General features: G+C 45.1%; 1 protein-coding gene across 2 annotated transcripts in view; it reads right to left on the bottom strand.

Annotated features, from left to right (window-relative positions):
* The window catches only part of CD276 (CD276 molecule), a 239,585-nt gene that overhangs the window by 73,157 nt on the left and 142,822 nt on the right, over positions 1-23,606 (bottom strand). For both annotated transcript variants that reach the window (XM_078685061.1, XM_078685060.1), the window contains exons 2-3: positions 17,955-18,082; positions 2,299-2,649 (exon numbers count right to left, since the gene is read on the bottom strand). In XM_078685061.1, the coding sequence (XP_078541187.1) occupies positions 2,299-2,649; positions 17,955-18,027 (424 nt within the window). In that variant the 5' untranslated portion in view covers positions 18,028-18,082. The remainder of the gene's footprint in view (positions 1-2,298; positions 2,650-17,954; positions 18,083-23,606) is intronic.

The following is a 23,606-nucleotide window of genomic DNA, read 5'->3' as shown; positions in this document are numbered from 1 at the left end:
TTGGTATTTGTAAACTCGAGATGCGTTTATTCATAAACTGGGCACCTCGCTCACCTCCACAAACCAGTTGACAGTGGAATATTCTGCAGATTTTAGTTCTGAACTCCAGGAGTACAGCATCAATAGCAAGCGGGAGCAAGGAAATAATAGATGGCTAAATAGAAATAGAAAATCCCCGCCGGGCCGCCGCGCTGCCTGCGACGACCCAGAAGCGGTTGGGAAGCCGGCCAATCACAGCGCGGCCCCAATCACAGCGCGGCCCCAACCGGAAGTCCCGCCCCATCGCGGCGAGAGGGAGAGAGAGCTGCCCGAGGAGCCACGAAGGCTCCGCATTGAGTCCCGGTCCCGAGATGGGGGACCGGGTGAAGAGCGGCCGGGCGCATGGGGAAGGCGGGGCTCTCATGTGGTGAGAGAGCCCCGCAAAGCGCTACCGCCGCCCGAGATGCTGATCCGCCGCCGAGCACCGCCAGAACAGGTAAGTGTGTTGAGTGAGAGGAGGGGTGAGTGGGGGTGGGGTGTACGCGTGTGTGTGTGTCAGTTTGAGTGTGTTTGTGCGTGCGTCTGTCTGTCTGTGTGTGCGTGTGTATGTTTAAGGGGGGGTGCGTGTGTGTATATGCAGTGTGTGTATGGCTTTCTTTGTGCGCATGCGTGAGTGACGACGTGTGCGCTCACGATGTCGAATCTCGGCCTGCAAATGCACGTGGCACTTTGCTGTACTCATTCCCCGAAAAGTAACAACATAAGTTGTCTCGCTAGACGCAAAAGCTTCGCTTTTGCTTACGTCTAGCGAGACCTAAAAATGCTGTTTGGAATGACCGTGATTTTGTTTGAAACACTTGCAGTCCTAAAAATAAAAAGAAGACTGCACAAACACGGTCCTCGAAGGAAATGCATGTCTTTCACAGCTCAGTGGTTCCAAAACTGTGTGTTTGGTGCGCGGCGCCCCTCGCTGGTATTGACGGCGCACCAGGGTGCCGCGGCGCACAGTTTGGGAACCACAGTACTAATAGATCGGTTTTTAAAATTCTGAATCGTAGGGGGTAGCAATCTGACCTACCTTATGATTTTTAATGAGTTAAGCCACAAATGAACGGCTTACCACTACATTTGTGTAGTTGGTAAAGCATTAATGTTTTGAGACTTGATTTCAGTCGCAATATATTAATACATCCCATTGATAATCACTATCTGAAAGGGATGCCCTAAAAACACCCCTTCCAAAAACCGATTCGGTATTTGGCCGCACACCCAACTGCAATTTGGTAACATGTCATTGAATCGCAATAAGCATTTCATACATAACAAAAAGTCTGTGTGCAGAATGGATTCGGTAAAGGTATGTGTGTAACTTGTAATCACTTATACTGATCCCATATTTATAACATCCGGGTCCTAGTTTTAGAAGGCAGTGACAAGCAACACCAAGTTGATGGTCTGATCACCGGAGATACTATTAAAAGGAGATGTTTTTAGAATACAACTCAAAATAGATGCCCATATTTAGTATCCACCATGTCTGTGTACCTTTTCCATTATACATTTTGGCAAGGGCTAACCTGGGCTTAGCGATGCAGCATGCCTTAAGGCTGATAATGTTAGAGTTTGAAACAACATTAAAGTAATTGATTGTATTGTCACACTTTCTTGGCTCAGAACTTAATTTCTCTCCAGTTTCTTTTTTATAATATTATGTTGATTTGTATAGAGCACTTATCACCCGCGAGGGTATCCAGGTACTCTAGCAGGGGTGTAAGCATGTGGCCCACGCTGCATTATTCGAACAGCCAGGTCTTCAGCTTCTTGTGAAACTCCAGTAGCGAGGATGAGGCTCTGATGCGTTTTGGGAGGGCATTCCATGTTTTGGGTCCGATGTAAGACAATGAGCGACCTGTTCTGCGTTTACGAATGTGGGGTGTGTGAGGCTGAGCATAGGTGTCTCAATGGGTTGTGAAAGTGGGTGTGCCTGTTGAGATAAGTGAGTCTCGTACTGATTATGGCTTTGTAGGTGTGCGTGAGGAGTTTGAATTGGCTGCGCTTGTGGATGGGGAGCCAGTGGAATTACCAGAGGTGAGGCGAGATTCGGGTGCGGTAAGGGAGGCCGAGTACGAGTCTTGCAGCGCCGTTCTGAATGGTCTGAAGTCTGTTCAGAAGATGTTAACAGTTTCTCACATTTTACTTCTATCACTGCACAAAAAGTCATAAGACTACAAAACTCAGGAATGCCTGGTTGAACCTATGAAGCTAACTAGTATAGTTCTTTAGAAGTGCAAAATCAATACATCCATCTTCTCTACTCACCAACCACCTGAAGGGTCACTGCCGCACTGCTGTAGTCCTTGACACGGACAAAGCAGGTAAAGCTCCCCTCATCGGCAATCTTCACCCTACGCAAGAGCAGCGACACATTCCCCTGGGGCAGTTCATCATAGAAGAGGGCAGTGCGATTGGCAAAGTCAGGGCCCTGGTCTGCTAACTGGTCCTTTCCTTGGGCAAAGCTGTGCACCAGGCCCTTAGTGTCTGTCAGCTGCCAGATGACGCTAAGATCTGCCAAACTGAAATTACTGTCCGGCGAGAAGGTGCAGCCCAGTGACACATCCTTTCCATATCGCGCAATGACAGGAAGATCTGGCACGCTGATCTCTACGGCACCTGGGGAAAAACAGAAAGGGGAGTGAGAGATGTTCAATTCCCACCACATAGGGTCATCAGCCAATATCCTGAAAATGTCCCCTAACAAGGCACCTGTTTAATCACACCTCCCCATCCCCAAAGAAGTCCATCATCCACTCAGAATTGCAATGGGCTATGTTCAGCAATGCTCTGCCTTCATCTCAGTGAGATAACTTTTCAGGTGCACTGGGCTTGATGTATGCCACTTTGCTGTACAATTGAAGTAGTTGACAAAAAGGGTAGAGGTACAGGAGCTCATCAATCTCTCCAGGCATCTGAACCAAAACTACAAACACACAAAAGAGTCTACATGTACAAACTGATGAAAAATAATCCTTTAAGTTACACACAGATCTTCAAATATGTATTAGTTTTCATATAGCTTGTGTGTATGTGTCCCCTTTGCTCTTTCGTTCCCTTTGTGGCTTTAAAGGAAAGGGCTACTCTGAGCAGGCCTGAATGTAGAGGACGGATGTACTGGACCAGATTAAAATGAATACGCAAAGACCCTTTTTGTCGACTCCAAGGAGAAGGGAAAAGAAAATATTGATCTCTTAACACAGTTAATCCTGTTTATGTTTCTTCAACAGTCTGGATGTGAGGCTGGCGTATGAGACATAATCCCAACATGACGGCTGCAGCAAAGGGGAAGAATTCAAGGACAGATGAGGTGGAAACTAAAAATAAAACTTAGCAGCTTGTGAGAATTATTTTAAAGGGGCATGCACACTTAGGCTTACAATCAAAATAATACAGCTAGTAATTTGGGAAAACAATTTATTTTGCTGGGGGATATATTTGGCCGACTGGCTATAGGGCGGAGTTACAAGGGGAAGCCATAACACCATATATTGAGGGTGGACGGGTCTGGTCTAAAAGCTTTGCATTTGCTGGTAACATTCCCTTTATCATTAAACACCTCTTCCAGGATAACAAAAAAGCCAGCATCTGGAAGACTGATTGGAGAAAATACAGAACTGTCTTTTGGAAGGTGGGAATTAATATGTAATTGCCTTTCAACAGTATGCATACTGTGTTACATTTCGTTACAAAGTAATAAACTTGGTATTGCTTTAGTGGGACGGTAGACATAGAGCTGCCACATCCATTCCACATGCTGACAAGGGCTGACCGAGTCGCTGTTCTCAATAAAAAAACACTACCGAGAAATCAACTTTTGCAAGCTTGATAAACCACTGCTGGGTGGGACCAGTAAGCACCTCCCTCAATACCAGAGGTGACTTACCTGGTAGGGCTTCGGGTTAGAACCCCTGCCCTGTTTTCGGTTCTCACTCTTACTCCACTCCCTCCCCTCTCACCCCTGCTTCTCTCTTAACATTACCTAATTTTTCCCCAGAATTAGTCACCATAGCCCTCTCATCTTCGCCCTTCAACCTTTGACTCCAGTAGGTAGCACCAACGAGCTCCTGGTTGAATGTATAGCTCCTGTCTATATTCTTCAAGCACTCTCCTCCCTTAAACCATTTCTGCATATGCTCACTCAACCCAAAAATGTTCAGATTTTACCATCCAATTAACACCACATATGCTAGACTCTGTGACTTTCAACGTTTCACCCTCCTGTGACATGTTCTTCTAATGCGGGTAAAAGTCTAGAAACTATAGACTGTGACTGGTTTGTTGTACATACTATAGATGGTTGTGCTGCTCTTTCCAATAGGGTTGCTCCCTGCTGTCCCTGGGTGGACCCTCAGCCCATAAACCATGGCGGAACGTACATGGTACATTCTTGTAGGTAGTTTCTCTGCCCTCCCGACTGGACTCCTTAGACCACATACCATGGCTGGTTGTATACCATTCCCTGCAGTTTGCTCCCTACTGCTCTTGGGTTGCCTATTTGGAGTACATTTTACCATGGTTGCCTTGTCTATTCCTACAGGTTTGCTCCATGCTGCTCCTGAGTGGATGCCTCAGAGCATACAATACACCGCCAAACCTTTGAGTTACTCCTCTGGTACTGCTGGGTGTACTCTCAAAGTATATGCTATGGCTGGTTGTACACAGCAATTTACTGACTGTTTGCGGTACTGACACCGGCCTCTCTCAAGGGCGTTGTTTGCGGCGGTGCGGACACCAGCCTCTCTCAAGGACGCTGTTTGCGGTGGTGCGGACGCCGGCCTCTCTCAAGGGCGCTGTTTGCGGTGGTGCGGACGCCGGCCTCTCTCAAGGGCGCTGTTTGCGGCAGTGCTGACGCCGGCCTCTCTCAAGGGAGTTGTTTGCGGTGGTGTAGTTGCCGGCCTCTCTCAGGGGAGAGGTTTGCGCCTGTGCTTACGCCAGCCTCTCTCAAGGGCGCTGTTTGCGGCTGTGCGGACGCAGACCTCTCTCAAGGGCGCTGTTTGCGGTGCCGACACCGGCCTCTCTCAAGGGCGCTATTTGCGGCGGTGCTGATGCAGCCTCTCTCAAGGGCGCTGTTTGTGGCGGTGCGGACGCGGAACTCTCTCAACGGCGCTGTTTGCGGTGCTAACACCGGCCTCTCTAAAATGCGCTGTTTGCGGTGTTGACACCGGCCTCTCTCAAGAGCGCTATTTGCAGGGTGCTAACACCGGCCACTCTCAAAGGGGCTGTTTGCTGCGGTGCTGATGCCGGCCTCCCCTAAGGGCGCTGTTTGCAGTGCTGCTGACGCCGGCATCTCTCAAGGGCACTGTTTGTGGCGGTGTCGACTCCGGCCTCTCTCAAGTGCACTGTTTACGGAGGTGCTGACACAGCCTCTCTCAAGGGTGCTGTTTGTGGCGGTGCTGACACAGCCTCTCTCAAGGGCGCTGTTTGCAGTACTGACACCGGCCTCTCTCAAGGGCGCTGTTTGCGGAGGTGCTGACACCGGCCTCTCTCAAGGACGCTGTTTGCGGTGGTGCGGACGCCGGCCTCTCTCAAGGGCGCTGTTTGCGGCAGTGCTGACGCCGGCCTCTCTCAAGGGCGCTGTTTGCGGCAGTGCTGACGCCGGCCTCTCTCAAGGGCGCTGTTTGTGGCGGTGCGGACGCGGAACTCTCTCAAGGGCGCTGTTTGCGGTGCCAACACTGGCCTCTCTAAAGTGCGCTGTTTGCGGTGCTAACACCGGCCTCTCTCAAGGGGGCTCTTTGCTGCGGTGCTGATGCCAGCCTCCCCTAAGGGCGCAGTTTGCGGTGCTGCTGACGCCGGCATCTCTCAAGGGCACTGTTTGTGGCGGTGTCGACTCCGGCCTCTCTCAGGTGCACTGTTTACGGAGGTGCTGACACAGCCTCTCTCAAGGGTGCTGTTTGTGGCGGTGCTGACACAGCCTCTCTCAAGGGCGCTGTTTGCAGCGGTGCTGATGCCAGCCTTTCTCAAGGGCGCTGTTTGTGGCGGTGCTGACACAACCTCTCTCAAGGGCGCTGTTTGCGACGGTGCTGATGCCGGTCTTTCGCAAGGGCACTGTTTGCGGCGGTGCCGATGCCGGCCTTTCTCAAGGGCACTGTTTGCATCGGTGCGCCAGCCTCGCTCAAGGGCGCTGTTTGCGGCGGTGTAGACGCCGGCCTCGCTCAAGGGCGCTGTTTGCGGCAGTGCTGTTGCCGGCTTTTCTCAAATCAAGAAAACAACACAGGGTCTCGACTCAACTCAGTAAGGCTGAGTCCATATAACTAGAGAACAACACAATTGCCAGTACTGAGCTCTACTCAAATACTGCTTAACATACAACTTTAAGAATCAAACAATAAGGTCCATGTTTTAAGCCACCATCACTTGATTTATTTCACAAGTAATGAACAAAAGTCGGATTGCTTGTGTTTCCGCAAAAGGTGGCGCGGGGAACTCTGGGAGCCATGAGTTTAAAGATCATCATTTCTCATTTGATAGTTTGCCAGTCATGTGCTCGTATAGTTACTATAGTAACACTTCCTGATCGTGGTTGTAGTTTATATTTGTAGTTCAAAACAGACAAAGTCTAACATTGATGCGAGCTCTGACGTTTGGATCGGGCTCGTCGTTATGCGTTTATAGTCCGATCATCCTTGTAGTTTAAATTTGTAGTTCAACCCAGACAAAGTCTAACATTGATGCGAGCCCTGACCTTTGAATCGGGCTCGTCATTATGCGTTTCTGGTCCAATCATCATTTGTGTGAATGTGAGTTCAGACTCAGCTTTCGTAATTAATCGAACTCACCGAGCGAAATGATTATGGTTGTGTCCAAGCAGGGCAATATTGCAACAACCACAAAAAATAGCCGGTCAGGCTTGAAACACTATTCATGGGGTTAATACAAACACGCGGCATCAACACTGAACTTAAGACCTAAAGATTTCAGATACTTCGTTGAGGCCATGAGATGCTGTGTTGAATTTCATTATTAGTAATGCCTCACGCGGACTCAGTCTTGATTCGGTATCCCCTCCCCGGGGGTCATTTTCAATTTGTGAGATCACAGTCCATTTCAAATCATCCTCCGCTTGACCATTTGTTGACCAATGGTTCACAAGAGGGGCATGTACCACCTTCTTCCTAAGCCTTGACTTATGCGGAGGGATTCTTTGACGCACCTCCTGACTGGTTTTACCGATATATAGTTTGAGACAGGGGCACAGAATCCCATAGACGACGTTCTTTGATTTGCAGTTAGTGAACGTGTCGGGTTTTCAATGGATGCCCTCGAAGGTGAATACTGAGCCCTGCATAGTCTGATCACAACAAGAACAGGTGCCGCATTTATGATGGCCCACAACTGGTGCCAGACCCATCATGCTCCTTAAGGTTGCTCCTTCTACACTTGGAAGAGCCGCCCGAACCACATGGTTCGCAATACTTATTTCTTTTTGAAAGGCAAATAGAGGGAGCTGAGATAATTTACTATCCAGTTTTTCCACCAGATGCCAGTTCTTGAGAATGATCTTCCTTAACTGATGGGCATTAGGGCAAAACGTGGTTCCACACACTATTCTCCTCATTTCTGGTTTGGTTCTTTTTTCAAGTAAAGTTTCTCGTGGCACCCACCATGCTCGAAGTGCACGCTTAAGTAGTTTTTTAGGGTAACCCCTTTCCAGTAAACGGTCCATAAGACTATTAGCATGAAGGAGATACTAGTCTTTGAATGAGCAATTCCGTTGAATCCTTAAGAATTGCCCAAAGGGCAAGTTTTGCTTCAAACTTTTAGGGTGGTTACTGGTGTAGTGGAGCGCTTTATTCCGGTCCGTAGTTTTGCGGAACAAAGTAGTTGCTAGACCGCCTTCTAAGGCGTAGACTTGGACACCCAAAAAGGTAATCAAATTACTTGAGGAATTGCAGCTGAATTTAATGTCGCTACTTCTGGCATTTAGCCAATGGCAAAAATCGCTCAGTTGATCTTGTGACCCCGACCAGATGAAAAAAACATAATCTATATATCGCATCCAATTTGAGATGTGATCAATATAGGAATTGTTGTTGTACACAAATTTTTCTTCGTATAGGCCCATGAATAGTACCGCTAGCTCTGGGGCGAAGGGCCAGCCCATGGCTACTCCTCTTAATTGGTAGAAGAATTCAGATCCAAAAGTGAAATAATTCTTCTGTAGTGCAAATTTGGCCAGTTCAATAATAAAGCAAGTGGGTACTCTGACTGGTTTCTCCCTTGTCTCCAAAAAGTATGTCAATGTTGCCAATGCTTCTTCCTGCGGGATTTGGGTATAAAGTGAGACGCGTGTTTGTATTAACCCCATGAATAGTGTTTCAAGCCTGACCGGCTATTTTTTGTGGTTGCTGCAATATTGCCCTGCTTGGACACAACCATAATCATTTCACTCGGTGAGTTCGATTAATTAGGAAAGCCAAGTCCGAACTCACATTCACACAAATGATGATTGGACCAGAAACGCATAACGATGAGCCCGATTCAAAGGTCAGTGCTCGCATTAATGTTATCCTTCGTCTGTGTTGAACTACAAATTTAAACTACAACCACGATCAGGATGATCGGACTATAAACGCATAACGACGAGCCCGATCCAAATGTCAGAGCTCGCATCAATGTTAGACTTTGTCTGTTTTGAACTACAAATATAAACTACAACCACGATCAGGAAGTGTTACTGTAGTAACTATACGAGCACATGACTGGCAAACTATCCAATGAGAAACGAGGATCTTTAAATTCATGGCTGTTCCCCGCGCCACCTTTTGCGGAAACACAAGCAATCCGAATTTAACGCGGCTAGAAGATTATCAGGTACATGCGCGTATACGAATATCTTTTAAGACACGCGATTGAAGTGAAGAATTGAGACTGATCGGTTGATTGCTTGTTCTTTAGGTTCCGAATTTCGGAGACCATCACCTCATCACCTTTACAACGGCTTTTGGGCAAAAATGGTGAGCGATTATGCTTTTAATAGTTAAGACGCCTGGCCCCTTGGTTTGCGAATTCTAATGTTTAGCCATTATTTACAACAGGGGCCCTAGCCACCAGTAAATTACACGTTGGTGTACATGTCCGGTGCAACATATGGTAAGCAGAGTATTTTGAACTGCCCATTTAAATTCCCATATCTTTCACGTTGACGGATTAGCACGACAAATTGCATGTTGTTTTTCTGTCTTGTGTGTTTCTTACAGAAATGCTGGCACATGTATCTTGTTTCAAGAGTCTGAGTGGTCTATTGAAGAATTAAGGTAGGCAGGCAGTACCGATGGGTGCATTGTTTTAGGTTCTGAAGTTGTCCTTTTTGAGAGAGCCTAAAGCTATGTTTGTCTTTTTTGTAGAATATTGTGGTCCTGAGGAGAACCCCGCAAATAAGGCGGGTTTGAAACGCGTCGACCCTTTTTGTCCCATGGCAAACAAAAATTTTGTACAGTGATTTGACTCCGTCTGTCATATTTTGACAATTTCCATTTGTTTAATTATTTATATAATGTATTGGAGTTAATGCTGTATTGCTAGTGGGATTACGATTTTTCATCACCAGTTTGCAGGTCAAGCAACAGTGAGCCTGATATGCGCTGGGGTGCAGTATGAATGGTGTGAGAATGAGTGTTATTTTTGTTGGCCAAATTGTCTGGTGTATGTGTGCTGGTGTCTATTGGATGTCGGGGTGTGTTGAAAATGTTGTGTAATTAGTGTACATAGTGTGTTGATTTTTTGTATTATATTTGATACACATGCATAAAAGATTTTGTTGAAAAGAAAAACTTTTGTTCATTACTTGTGAAATAAATCAAGGGATGGTGGCTTAAAACATGGACCTTATTGTTTGATTCTTAAGGTTGTATGTTAAGCAGTATTCGAGTAGAGCTCAGTAATGGCAATTGTGTTGTTCTCTAGGCCTTTCTCAAAGGCACTGTTTGCAGCAGTGCTGATGCCAGCCTATCTCAAAGGCACTGTTTGCGGCGGTGCTCACGCCGGCCTCTCTCAATAGCGATGTTTGCTGCGGTGTGGACGCCGGCCTCTCTCAGCGGCGCTGTTTGTGGAGGTGCTGACGCCGCCTCTTAAGGGTGCTGTTAGCGGAGGTGCTGAAGCCGCCTCTCTCAAGGGCGCTGTTAGCGGCGGTGCTGACAAAGCCTCTCTCAAGGGCGCGGTTTGCTGCTGTGTTGCTGCTAGGGCCAATTGTGGGATTCATTTAGATTCCCTCACACTTTCCCGCTAGACTTTGAATACCAGATAGAGTGTGGATGAGTCAAACTTTACTTTCTTGTACTTTTGTCGAGACTTCGACTTGGACTGACCTGAAGACTGACGGAGAAGCGGACTTTTCGAGGATTAGCCTCGAGGCCAGGACCTCCACAGCGAATGTGACTTCAAACAATGTTAGGACTTCCCTATCCTTCCTTAATCTTCAACTTCATGCCTAGCTGCAGCAACAAAAACAAGTTAAGCAGGGCACAAGTCGGGGGTACACGCAGGTAAACGGCACCCGCCCACTATTTTCACCGGGTGGACGCCGTCCACCCTGTCAAGAAGTTGGGCCCCACTGAAAAATATGTTGAATTCATCCCAGTGTAATTTGCAAACACTGAGACACATTCATTAGCGCCTGCACATTGTTGTATGCTTTTGATCCGCAACAACGTGCAGGCGAAACGGGGCTTTCTTTTTGCAGACTCCTGCTAGGCCCATAACAAAGGCAGAATCTGAAGGGTCATCAGGCCTCCTACTGTTCAAGTCTCCTGGCTGGGAGCGTCAGGAGCCTCACACCTAGATGAAAATGCATACAGAGGTGAAACAAATGCTCACACCTCGTTAACACTTCACACATACTTAGGAGAGGCAGCTCTTCACTTTGTTCAGTCCCTGTTTACTAGATATGCATGCACCGTAAGAATGTCAGATGTATTGGTCTTTACCAGTATTTACACAAAATAAATAGCATTTATATATCACCTACTTCCCCTGACGAGGCGTTTTAATAATCAAATTATCAGTATTTTTTCTTGTAAAGCACTATGGGTAGAGGAAGTTTACCCTGACAAAAGGCAACATAGTTTTATGTGTAGCTTACAAAAGTGAGTCTTCTCCCATAATCAGGAGGGTTTGCATGTTTACTCGAAATGTGCTCCAATGTACTCATGATCGACTTGGTAAACATGTATGTGAGGGCTTAAGATCTCTTGTCACTTCTTATAATGCCACTTCCTGTGATGTCACTCCGTGATGTCACGTGCCGTGATGTCACTTGCATACTGATTAACTAGGTTAGACGCCCCACTTATTTTTTTTTAGGACTTGTACCCTTAAGTTAAGAGCACAACTAAAGTCCTCGTGATTCACCTGCACTATCCGTGTACGCCATATGAGAGACAAACTTTTCTATCCATAGTATAGACTTGCATGCAGTAACGTGCATTCAAATACGTAAAATCACTTCAGTGCCTCCTCAGGGGTAAAAAGCCCTACATGAATGAGGATGTGGCCGAACAGCTGGGCCCTTCGACCTGGAAGCTGGGGAACCGGGTTCAAATCTCAGCCGGGACGCTCAACATCCTGGGATTCTGGGCAAATCACTTATTACATACAACATTTACAGAGGAGGCCGCACAGTAACTTGTGGAAAGTGTAGGTTTGACGTAGTACTGTGATTAACCAGAAGATGGCGCTCTGTGCCCGACTGTGAGAAACTGAAGCCCGTCTGCGAGCTTCACTCCCTCAACACTGCCAAAAGGCCTTATTGCGGATTGTCTCGCAGGGTCGCACTGATCCGCACAGCACTTTAAATGCCTCCTTACCTTCCCCCGGTGTACCCTAGAAGCCTGGCACAGATGAAAAGAATATCAGAATAGAGGTAACTATGGAGCAAACCCTGCGACCCTGGCTATACGTGATCAAAAATCCATACCCACCTACATACTATTAAAAAAAGGCCTCGGAAGTTGGTCTAACATTACTAGATGTATATAATCCCGAAATACAAAAAAAGCACAGGAATTCTGCATTTGCCATAATTGATCCAAAACATGTCATTTTTGAAGGTGCAGGACATAGCTACGTTTACTTGACCTGTGTATCTTGTAGGGAGCTTACCTTGACTCAAATAATACTAAGAACAATAATTAAGAACAATAATTAAGAACCGAGGTATCATATAAACCACCCATCCTTCCTTCCACAAAGTGAAGCGCCCAGGGACTCCTATCCGCCAGCTCAGCACCCTCCAAACACGAGGCGGCCGTGGTACTCTGCACGCCGAGGCACATCTTTGCTAATTAATGGTGAACTTCGTATTCCTGGACTGCTACCAAAGACGGCTCCACCTGAAGCCCTTCTCCACTGTTACCTGCAACTTACAAATCTACCCCTGTCCTTCGTACCTTACTCACAATCTCTCCTGCAGCACACGACTAACCTGGAACATTTTTGACACCCCTGCAAAGAAACAAGACTTTTAAAAGCCTATGTACGAGATTCCATCTGACGACATTTCGAAAGGTTAAGACTTCCACTCCATGGGAGGATGAACTATGAAGCTGCAGCTCAACGCCCCTAAGCCACACATTTCGAAGCATTAATAAGCAATAAGCAATCACGTACTTTTCTAAAAGGCGATAATCTCTCTAAAGGACTTCAAAACGTAAAACTCGTGTCTCTGTGGGGGAAAAAGGGACCTGCAGCTGGGACCTGTGCATCAGCAATGTTTTGTTCCGACTTCCCCTCTCCCCCTAACCTTGCCACACAGATTCATTTGTCCAATTACCTTTCATTGCAAAGCAGTGTTTACTTAAAATGCTTAAATCTAAGTGTGTGTGTGTGTGTGTGTGTGTGCATATACTTAGCCTTACGGCTGGAGCCGTGGACGTCGAAGCTGGGGAACCGGGTTTGAGTCTCGGCAACGGTGCTCAACATCCTGTGATTCTGGGCAAATCACGTAATCTCCCCTTGCCTAACAAAAATGAATGTGTCCTTGTGTAACGAAACTGGTTCTATGTAAAGCGCTCTGATACCCGATATCTTCAAGTCTAGTTCGCGCTATATAAAACTCTAAAATGTATATGGGGAGGGGGTGTGAGTAGGGCCCAAGATTATTCTGGCCCCCTTCCCTTTTTACTGCAACTGGCCCTTGAGATGAGACAGCTGGGGCCAATTAAGGTTTGGGTAGAGGGCTGCAACCCCCCCCCCTTAATATACATGTTTTGGCCTCTCGGATAGGGTCCCTGTGGCCCGAAGGCCAACCCTATGTCGTGCACGCCAAAGACAGTGCGTTGCATTGACGGCCTGGTGGAGGTTTGGTCGCAGGGCCTAGCGACAAGCCAAGCCCTGTGGCCACCCTATACTGCGCACGGGCAAAGGCCCATGATGCAAGGGTGCTTGTGTTGCTTGTAGGATTGTGCAGGGAGGGGTACATTCCTGCACAAAAACAATCCCAAGAAGCACATTCCTCTATCTATGGGTGCTGCAGAATGCAGCACACACAGAAAGAGGAGGTAACGGAGAAATCTCCTAGTTGCATCTCTCCTGGGAAGGTGTATCTTTTTTGGACATTCCCATACTTGCCAGTTCTAGTAAATCTGGGAATAGATAAAAATCCATGGGAGTTGCGTGGAAATACCCACGTAAGACGCCTCCCTAGCACAGAGTAAGGCAATGCAGCGATTTGCAGTGCATTGCTTTACTCGATATTTATGAAGCCACTCAGGGCCACACAAGGTGGGCTTGTGTGGCTTCATAAATCTAATTTCTGAGTTGTGTCGCTCTTGCACCAAGTTGCAAAAGTGATGCAACAGGGCTCGTAAATAGGCCCCTTTTGTATACAGTATGTTGAATTTGTGCCCTGTTGGAAACTTTTTCTGCAGAGCCAAAAAACCTGTGTGAATATGCTGAACAAAAATCGTCAATGGTCACCTGCATACAGAGTTAGTGTTCAATACAAAAATGAATTTCAATTCCTCTGCACATCTATGATGAATAAGGAGGACATGCATTTTGTAAACACTTACACCCATCATCTGGACACAGCCTGATAATTAGGTAGAAAAGTAATATGGAAGTAGTATGTATTGTGTAAAACAAACTAACACTCATTGGATGATGTCATCAATGATGTAATTTGAGGGGTCTTTAGTGAGGTCATAAATAATGTTGTAGAACATGTCATAAGTTATGTCATTTGTGAAGTCATAAGCAGTGCATGGCAGGGGCGCAAGCTATAGTTAGCTGTGCTAACATTGACTGGGAAACTACGGGTTTTTTTTTGTTCAAAACGCTAATGTAGTCATTGACATATTCACTTAACTATAACGTCACTTTAACTTTTGGGTTTTTTAAGCGAATATATTCATTAACCTGGTTTGAAATTGTTTTATTAGTTTGGCTGCCATTTTCTTTTTGTGGGCCAGAATATAAAAAAAATAAATTGTTTAAGTCTAAGTCTTTATTTCAGCTACAGATTGACTCTGCCCATATCACGCAGACACATTGAATTCACCGTGATACCAAATACACTTTAAAACACTGTTCCTCCCTCAATCAATCCTATGGGTCTTTGTGCTAGACTTCATATAATGGAAGAAGGAAAATCTATGTTTGTATTTGTTACATTCCTGCCAGGAGCTTTCCTGAGATGGCAAGTGCTGGGAAGAAGAGAGGGAACTTACCCTGCAGTGCACCTCTGGATTCCGCACTGGGCACACAGCTGGTCTTACTCACTCTTAGACCGTTCTAGCGTTTCCAAGCATTGCGGTCACCCAGAGGCCGCTCCACGACTTGTGCTGAGCACCATTAGGGGGTGGAGGCTGGAGTGGAGACATTTGCTTCGCGGATGTTAAAATTTGTGTTTCTCAGACTGTGCACGGTCGAAGACATATGTCTGAAGAAAGAGGCATGGCCAACCCTTATGAATCACCATTTCTAAGATGGTGGCCTGTACATTGATTACTGCCTGAATTTCCTAATTCACGATGGAGTTATGTCTTTTCAGCTCCTGTTTGAACCATAAACAAGGAAGCATGGGTGTGTAGTAACACATTTGCACCGTTCCTTTTCATCCAATCATCACACACTTTCTATTACTTTTGTCTCAGAATATTGCTTTTCTGCGTCCAGAATCAGAATAGTGGAATTCCCTTGATGGGTACATGAGAAGGCTGAAACATGCTGACACATATGTTTATGATGTTCGAGGCATAAATCACTCATGTCTCATCTCCCTGGGACGCCTTAGGGTAGCCATCGCGCTATATAAATTATCTTTTCATTTAATTTTATTTCATTTCATTTAACCTGATTAAGGAACTGTCACAAATAAAAGGAATCTGAAGTCCCTTATAAATCTCTTATAAATCACCACTTCAATAACAACTGGTCACTAAAGACGCTCCCTTCTAAGGTCGAAGCATACCCTGGGAATGAAGGTATAGGCAGGTAACCGGATGATGAAGCATGCACTTTAATAAGTGGATGAGGGTTTTACAAAAACACAGGAAGCCTTCAGACACATAGATATCCCCAATAGGGCCGCATACTTTAATTGATTGGTATGTATCTCTAGGAGAGGCGTATACGTGAAACCCATATTTTACCTCTCCGCCCCCCTCATTTTATTAAGTTGGACTATTCCATAATTCCATTTGGGTTGTGCAGTGCCCCCAACTATTCAGTGTGTTTAGGCTTCAATTGTGCTGATGGTTTGAACCAATTGGTCCTACTCTATATACTTAGATCTTAAGCTCAAGCACTGGTGCCACGATTGCTTTTTCTCCCTATTTCTTTGCTTTTCAAGTATTCGCGTCACCCGCGTTTTAGCTTAAGCGGTTTAAAGCTGAAGCGCCGGTGATGGCATTGTAAAAAGGCATTCAGCCGCGTTGGGCTATATCATGGAACAAAAGTGCGGCCGCCATTATTAGTGCTGGCTGCGCTAGTTAAATAAAAATAACATTTTAAAAAACATTGCGGGAGAGTGTGGCCAGCCTGCGAAAGCAGGCAGGAGAAAGACCATTAACAAAAGAGTGCTCGGAGGCTGTAGTTGAAAGCTACAGAGTAACAACACATGTAACAGGGGGTGTCCTGATGGGAGGTAACAACAAAAGTGAGGGAGGTACTAAGGAGGGACTAATAAGTCTATTAATAAATCAAAGGCCAACCTTTACAAAGGACAGTGACAGGAGCCAATTAAAAAGATTAGCGGAGAGTTGGCGGAGCTTACAGTCCATACCTGAATAAAGCATGTCCCAAAGAGACAGCAAAAGCGCTACCTAGGAGAGACGTAAAAAGGAAACCATGTATTTGTTAAAACAGATACATTGTGCGTGCACACCTAAAGCATGCGCAGTGTATCTGTTTACTACATGTGACCCGACGTCACAGAGTCATCAGAGCTCAGGACTCTGATGATGCCAGGTCACCTGGTAATAGACTGTCTCAGGCCTCAGGCTTCCTACGTAGGCAGCCTAAATAATTGATAGGGAGCCCCCTGGCTGAAAACTAAAGCGGTCAGGGATACATAAAAAAGTGCAGCTTGCTGAGCGTCATCTAGGGGTGCAGCAAGGAGGCTCTGAAGAAAGGCAGGCCAGGGCTGGATTAAGGTAAGACATGGTATAGCCAGTAAATGCACTAAGGACGATGGCACATGTGCACTAGCGTATGTGCCAGTTAAAAAAGTGCCTGGCTGGCTGACTCACTCAATCGACAATCACAAAATACCAGCCAGCCAGGCTTCGCTAAGTTTGTAATACCATTATAATAGTAATTAGAAAATGAGTGTATTAATGATGCAGAAAATTGGGTGAGATGTGCCCCAAGCCCAAAGAAACCAGCCTCCCCTTGGCCCCGATACTCTACTATGCTGAACCGCCACAAATCTGGTACACCGGTACAAAAGGGGGTGGTGATGGACGGAGCATCTGAACCAATCAAACATTCACACCCAGTCAACAGATCTGGGTTTAATCCATCACCGTTCTTTAGCCCACTCTGCCACCCCAGTTCAGACATGGCCATATACAAATCAGTCTGACCCTGTGCCTCATGGGAACAGTCCAGCCCAAACTGCCAAGACGTGCCTTCCCTGGACCGGAAACAAGCTTCCTAGGACCGGTTTCTGGCATTACAGCTGTCTTCAGCCAGGCTTGCTTGAATCCAGTGGCAAAGTGAGCAAGGGACTCACGTCTGAGCATACCCTGCCAACATATGGCGAACAAAGCGGTACAAAAGGGGGTGGTGATGGACAGAGCATCTGAATCAATCAAACATTCACACCCAGTCAACAGATCTGGCTTTAATCCATCACCGCTCTTTAGCCCACTCTGCCACCCCAGTTCAGACATGGCCATATGCAAATCAGTCTGACCCTGTGCCTCATGGGAACAGTCCAGCCCGAACTGCCAAGCCGTGCCTTCCCTGGACCGGAAACAAGTTTCCAGGACCGGTTTCTGGCATTACAGCCATCTTCAGACAGGCTTGCTTGAATCCAGTGGCAAAGTAAGCAAGGGACTCACGTCTGAGCATACCCTGCCAACTTATGGCGAACAAAGCGGTACAAAAGGGGGTGGTGATGGACGGAGCATCTGAACCAATCAAACATTCACACCCAGTCAACAGATCTGCACACAGCAACACACTTACAAACATGCATTGGTCGAATCGTACATGCCTCTTTGTGAAACTACCTCAAAGTCAACTTGTAGTACCCTGCCTTCCAGCACCACCATGCAACAGAGCACTGCCAAAACTGCCTGATTCGAACCGAAATCAAAACCCTAGCAGTAGTCCAATACTGTGACTCCCAGATGCAGGTCTGTTGAACTACCACAAACCTATCTTGCAGAATTAGCTGTTAAACCAATTTTAAAATCAGAGAAAGGGCTGCATCTCTTGAAAATCAGCTCAAAATAACACCGGAGACACAAAATACATACCTACTAGCCAGGCCAGGAACAGAGATAGGACTGGAGGCGACCAAGAAGATATTCTAAGCCATAGGCGTGCCATGCTTGGTGAAAGAGCAACAGGGATGGATCCAATCAGCTTCTACTTCCTCTCAGCCCTGCATCAGAAAGAGAAAAATGAAAAGACATAACTACCTCGAATCATACAGAAAACCCTTCACTTTATAGTCTCTGGCTGTTTGTGAGGTGATTGGAAGGGCTAATGAACAAAGAGAAAAGCGAAACACATAAAAGTAAAACATCCTGCAACATATGGAGTAAAAACATGTAAAAATGTAGTAACAGTTGGTAGTACTTCACTTTGATTGATGTTGATCAGGATTTTTACAAAGTGTTCGATTACTTGGTTCAGGATCATTTGGCAAAGAAAGGTCTAGAGTACTGACACATTTCAACAGTACCAAGTTGAGTTGCACAGGATTGGTCTGGTTTGATCAGATAACCATTTTACAGCCTTTTGCCAGTCTAACTCGGGTTTTGTCCCACAAGTTTGCCAACCAGGTTGAATAGAATCAAAGGAGGAGGGCAAGCTAAAAAGTAATTTAGCCACTATTCTTATATTGATTCTCACCTCACGCAAGTCAGTCTGAGAGATAGTCGGGGATATGATACATCTCTTTATCGCTTATACTTCTTATGATATATTGCCTCAAATTACTACAAAAATGAAGGCAATATTTGTTACTAATACTGGTTGAGCCACCTAGTTGAATCACAAATCACAGAGCGGAGCAACAGGCCTTTATGAAGAATTAATATCCAAGTGAAGGGGTTATCCTATGCAAACAAATAGTAGTAGTAGGTTAAGAGCGATTAAAGCACTTCTTGTAATGCAATTATCATCTGCACGAAGCAGAGGATTTTGATTTAATGGCAACATTTTACTATATACGATTTGACCTTCCTGAAATCCTACTGGGCTAAATACATTTCAGTCTGGAGTAATATTAGGTCAGACTTGCCCCACAAGGAAGCTCGGTCTTCTAATTACAGAAGAAAAATGAATATTTTTCTTTTTATAAGACCCTCACCCAGATAGTAGTGGCATGCTTCATCACCGGGTATTATCATGGTCCCTAAGAACCAGGGTGGGCTCCACCATATTCCAGGGAGAACTTTGATAATTCCTTGACGGGGGTACCTAGACAAAATAAAAATACCTCTGACAGACCTAGGTTTCCCTTTATTCGTAGCCTGAGTGGGTATGGGTTAACACCATTAGCTTGAAAGGGGTCGGATGTTATGGTCCTATGACCCTCAGATAACCGTCAACATGTTTCAGCCCCTATTCTCAGGTGTATTAGGTCCAGGGCTTTCGTCAGGATGCAAAGATATAATTCGTCCCAGTTACCTGACACTCGGACAACTAATAAAGGGACCAGGATGCGACTAGATGATGAAGCATGCCACTACTAGAGAGGGTGGGGGTCTTCTAAAAAGAAAAAGAGAGCCTACAAATCCTATATGTGCCAGCAACCAGAATAGTCTAGCAGACGTAATGGTACATTGCTTTTGTAAATTAACCATTGTCACAAGAAGTTACAAATCAAAAATGTCAGAAATTGAAATAAAAAAAAATAACATTTAACAGTTAAGTTTATATGGAAAAACCTTGAGGGACCTACACAAATGACTCCTTGCTGAATTTATAATCTGGTCTACTTTTCAGAACTCTATAGCTTTCCCATATCACCCATGGTTTTCACCATTGTTTCCATCACAAACTTGAAGTAGGTTGAAAATACAACATTTTGTAAAAAACGGGCTCTCTTTGCAAAATATCATACATGTTTATGATTCAGCGCTGCATGTTCCTGATAGCAGGGAACATGTGCGACTTTAGCACAGCAAACCTTTCGTTTATGCCAATTTTAGGAAAACAAAATAAGCTTTTATGTGGATACTATTTTTCCCTATTTGTCCCCAAAATACCCAAACTTTTTCTATATTTTGGCTATTTTCATAGTCTCCTGCCAGGGAATCTACATCCCTGGGTACCTTTGAAAACCCCAAGATGCAGGAAAAAAAGAACACAAATTTGGCGTGGATACCTTATGTGGTAAAAAACTGGAGGCCTAACTGCGTACTACCCCAAATAGCCAAAAAAAGGCATAGTACTCTAGGTTGAAAGGCCCAGGAGCGAAAGGGTTAAGCTGTAAATGCAACGCTCGCAGGTCTTACTTTCAGAAACATTTTATATCAGTTATTTTTTTAAGTGCTTTACTTCAGGTAACATTAGTTTGCTCTTATATCTTTTACATTGTCAAACAATTACTTCAAATACTTTTAATTTGCTGAGCCCCCACAACTCCTAAACTCCATCATCCTTGCCGCCTAAAAAACCTTCACTACACCTAAACTCCACCCATCCCTGACCCTTAAAACCCTCACTTCCCTGAACCCTAAAACCCATTAGTACCTCTAATCTCCATGCAACACTGAGCCCTAAAAACCCTCACTTGCCTTAAAACTCCACCCATCCCTAAAGCCTAAAAACCCCGTTCTATGTCCACACCCATCCCTGGACCCTTAAAAGCCCTCACCACCCTTAACTCCAGCCATTCCTTAACCCTAAAACTCTGTCCATATATTCTACCTGCCCCAACTACAAAAATTCCTCACCACCACAAAAGTTTGCCCATTCCTGAACCATTAAAAACCCATCATCCCCCCTCTAAGCTCTACCCATGACTGAAACTTAAACAAGCATTTGCAATGCAATAGGTCTTGCATTAGGAAAGTTTGAGCTATTGGTATTGTAAATGACATTTTTTTATTTATGTGTTGGTTTTGAAAATAGCGAAATTAATAGCTTTGTCATTTACAATGCCAATAATTTTAACTTTCGCAAATATGACATCTATAGCATTTGTAATGCAATATGTGTTGTATTTACGTAACTTAGATGTATTGATATTACAAAATTACAATGGCTGTTAATTTTTTTAATAATTAGTACTTAAATAAAAGTTCTTGTAATTTATAATGGCAATAGCTTTAACTTTTGTGAAGATTATGTTCAGTGAATTTTATTGTGAAGAAAATCCAAGAACAGAAGTGAAATATTAACAACTTTGGGACATTTGTATTAAAGCTTGAAACATTGAGAGAGCATATTTGAACCAGTTGTTGTTGAATGGTTGCACAGATTGATGCTGTGGTGGCGCTGAGTGATGTTGTGGTGGCGACGAGTGATACTGTAGCGTACAGTGATGCTGTGAAAGCGCATAGTGATGTTGTGGTGCCCCTGACTGATACTGTGGTGGTGTTGAGTGATGCTGTGGTGATGCGATAGATAGATAGATATAGATAGAGTGAGTGCGATAGATAGATAGATAGATATAGTGAGTGCGATAGATAGATAGATATAGTGAGTGCGATAGATAGATAGATAGATAGATAGATAGATAGATAGATAGATAGATAGATAGATAGATAGATAGATAGATAGGATAGATAGATAGATAGGATAGATAGAGTGAGGTCGATAGAGTGAGGGCGATATATAGATAGATAAATAGAGTGAGGGCGATAGATAGAGTGAGGGTGATAGATAGAGTGAGGGTGATAGATAGAGTGAGGGTGATAGATAGAGGGAGGGCGATAAGAGTGAGGGCGATAAGAGTGAGGGCGATAAGAGTGAGGGCGATAAGAGTGAGGGCGATAGATAGATCGATTGAGGGTGATAGATAGTGAGGGCGATAGATAGATAGAGTGAGGGCGATAGATAGAGTGAGGGCGATAGATAGATAGAGTGAGGGCGATAGATAGATAGAGTGAGGGCGATAGATAGATAGAGTGAGGGCGATAGATAGATAGAGTGAGGGCGATAGATAAGAATGAGGGCAATAGAGTGAGGGTGATAGATAGATTTAGGGCTATAGATAGAGGGAGGGCGATAGATAGAGGGAGGGCGATAGATAGAGGGAGGGCGATAGATAGAGGGAGGGCGATAGATAGAGGGAGGGCGATAGATAGATAGAGTGAGGGTGATGGATAGATAGAGTGAGAGCGATGGATAGATAGAGTGAGGGCAATAGATAGATAGATAGATAGATAGATAGATGAATAGATAGATAGATAGATAGATAGAGTGAGGGCGATAGATAGATAATGTGAGGGTGATAGATAGATAGAGCGAGGGTGATAGAGTGAGGGCAATATTAAACATGATTCGGGACACCCTGGTGCTGGTAACTCAGTGCTTCTGGAAGATGTATTCTTGGTTCAATTCAAATAAGCCAACTGGAGGAACTCACCTGAAAATAATGCATTAAAGGAAAGATCTTGTTTGCAAAAGTTGTGTTATGGTGACAGGAGGTCTTATGGTGACCCTAGTACTGATTCCAGCCAATAGAAATCTAGTACAGTTGTGACTAAAATCGCCCTTGCGCATTAAGCAAGACATTTCATGCAATACGTGCAAGCCCAGCGTGAATTCAAGCGGCTTCCTCACCAAAGCTTCCAAAACACGGACAGGATATCGCGTTAGAAAAAAAGTACAGTTAAAAAAAATCTTTGAATACAGTCAAGTAGGCATGTCACGCATCACGGAGGGAAAAAAACCAAGAGGACAGACAGCCGAATGGAGACAGCGCGTGGATGGTGCTGCAGACGGCTGGCTGCCCACAAGGGCTGCGTGTTTGCATGACTCGAGGGTCGGGCGGGTTTCAAGCCCTTCCGTCATCACGGAACCGGTCAGGACCGGAGCTACTGCTGGAGTGTGGGGGCGTTCAGCAGGGCGAGGGGAGGAGGATCACAAGGGACCTCTAATCCACAGGTGGCACCCAAGCTAAACAATGTTTGGGTAGAAAAAGCAAACACAAACCTCTTATCTTATTGCTGATGAAGCCTTCAAATGAAAACAAGAAGCATTATTTGCCGAAACCCTGTTTTCCTGTGGTTAAAAAAAAAACAGATACCGAAGGAAGAAAGAAAGAAAACGATAGTCAATCTGAGAATGTGATGCATTGCCCGGGTGGCAAAACAAAGGAGTCCATGGCGAGGGGAAACAAGCAGTAAGTGGGATAAGGGAGGGGGTGGCAAATGGTGAGCACTTTCGTGGCCGCTTTGATGTTCTCAGTGGCCACACGGCTCACTGAGAACATCAAAGCGGCCGCGAAAGTGCCCTCAAAGGCTGCAGGCGGACAAATGGTGCACGGCGGCCGGCTCACATGCACTGTATCCGATCCGCCTGCAGACTTTGGGAGCATTTTTGAAAGCCCTTACTTAACTCTCGCAGAGCAACGCATGAACGTTGGCTCAGGGAGACCTAAAAAACAGCCAGCAGCCGTAAACTCCTCCCATCCATGAACCCTAATAACCCCTCAACAACCCCTAAACTCCACTCATCCTTGAACTTTATAAACCCTTTTCTATCCCTGAACTTAATGCATCAAAACCCCTCAAAAGTGATCACCCCTATTCCTGAACCCAAAAACCCTCACTACACCTAAACTTTATCAAAGTTTAACATAATTTTATATTTCTCCTTAAAATAATGTTTCCTTTAAATGTTTCCTTTAATTTTCGATTTATTTTTATTTCTTTAAAATTGGCTTTGAATGATTTGGTTTCCTCCAATGTGATTTTGTTTTCCGTTTTCATTTTTCCATTAATTCA

The sequence above is a fragment of the Lissotriton helveticus genome, chromosome 3_2 (genome assembly GCF_964261635.1).
Source record: "Lissotriton helveticus chromosome 3_2, aLisHel1.1, whole genome shotgun sequence".
NCBI lineage: Eukaryota > Metazoa > Chordata > Amphibia > Caudata > Salamandridae > Lissotriton > Lissotriton helveticus.
The sequence above is the reverse complement of the archived record's forward strand: the minus strand, read 5'-3'. Positions and strand labels throughout refer to the sequence as shown.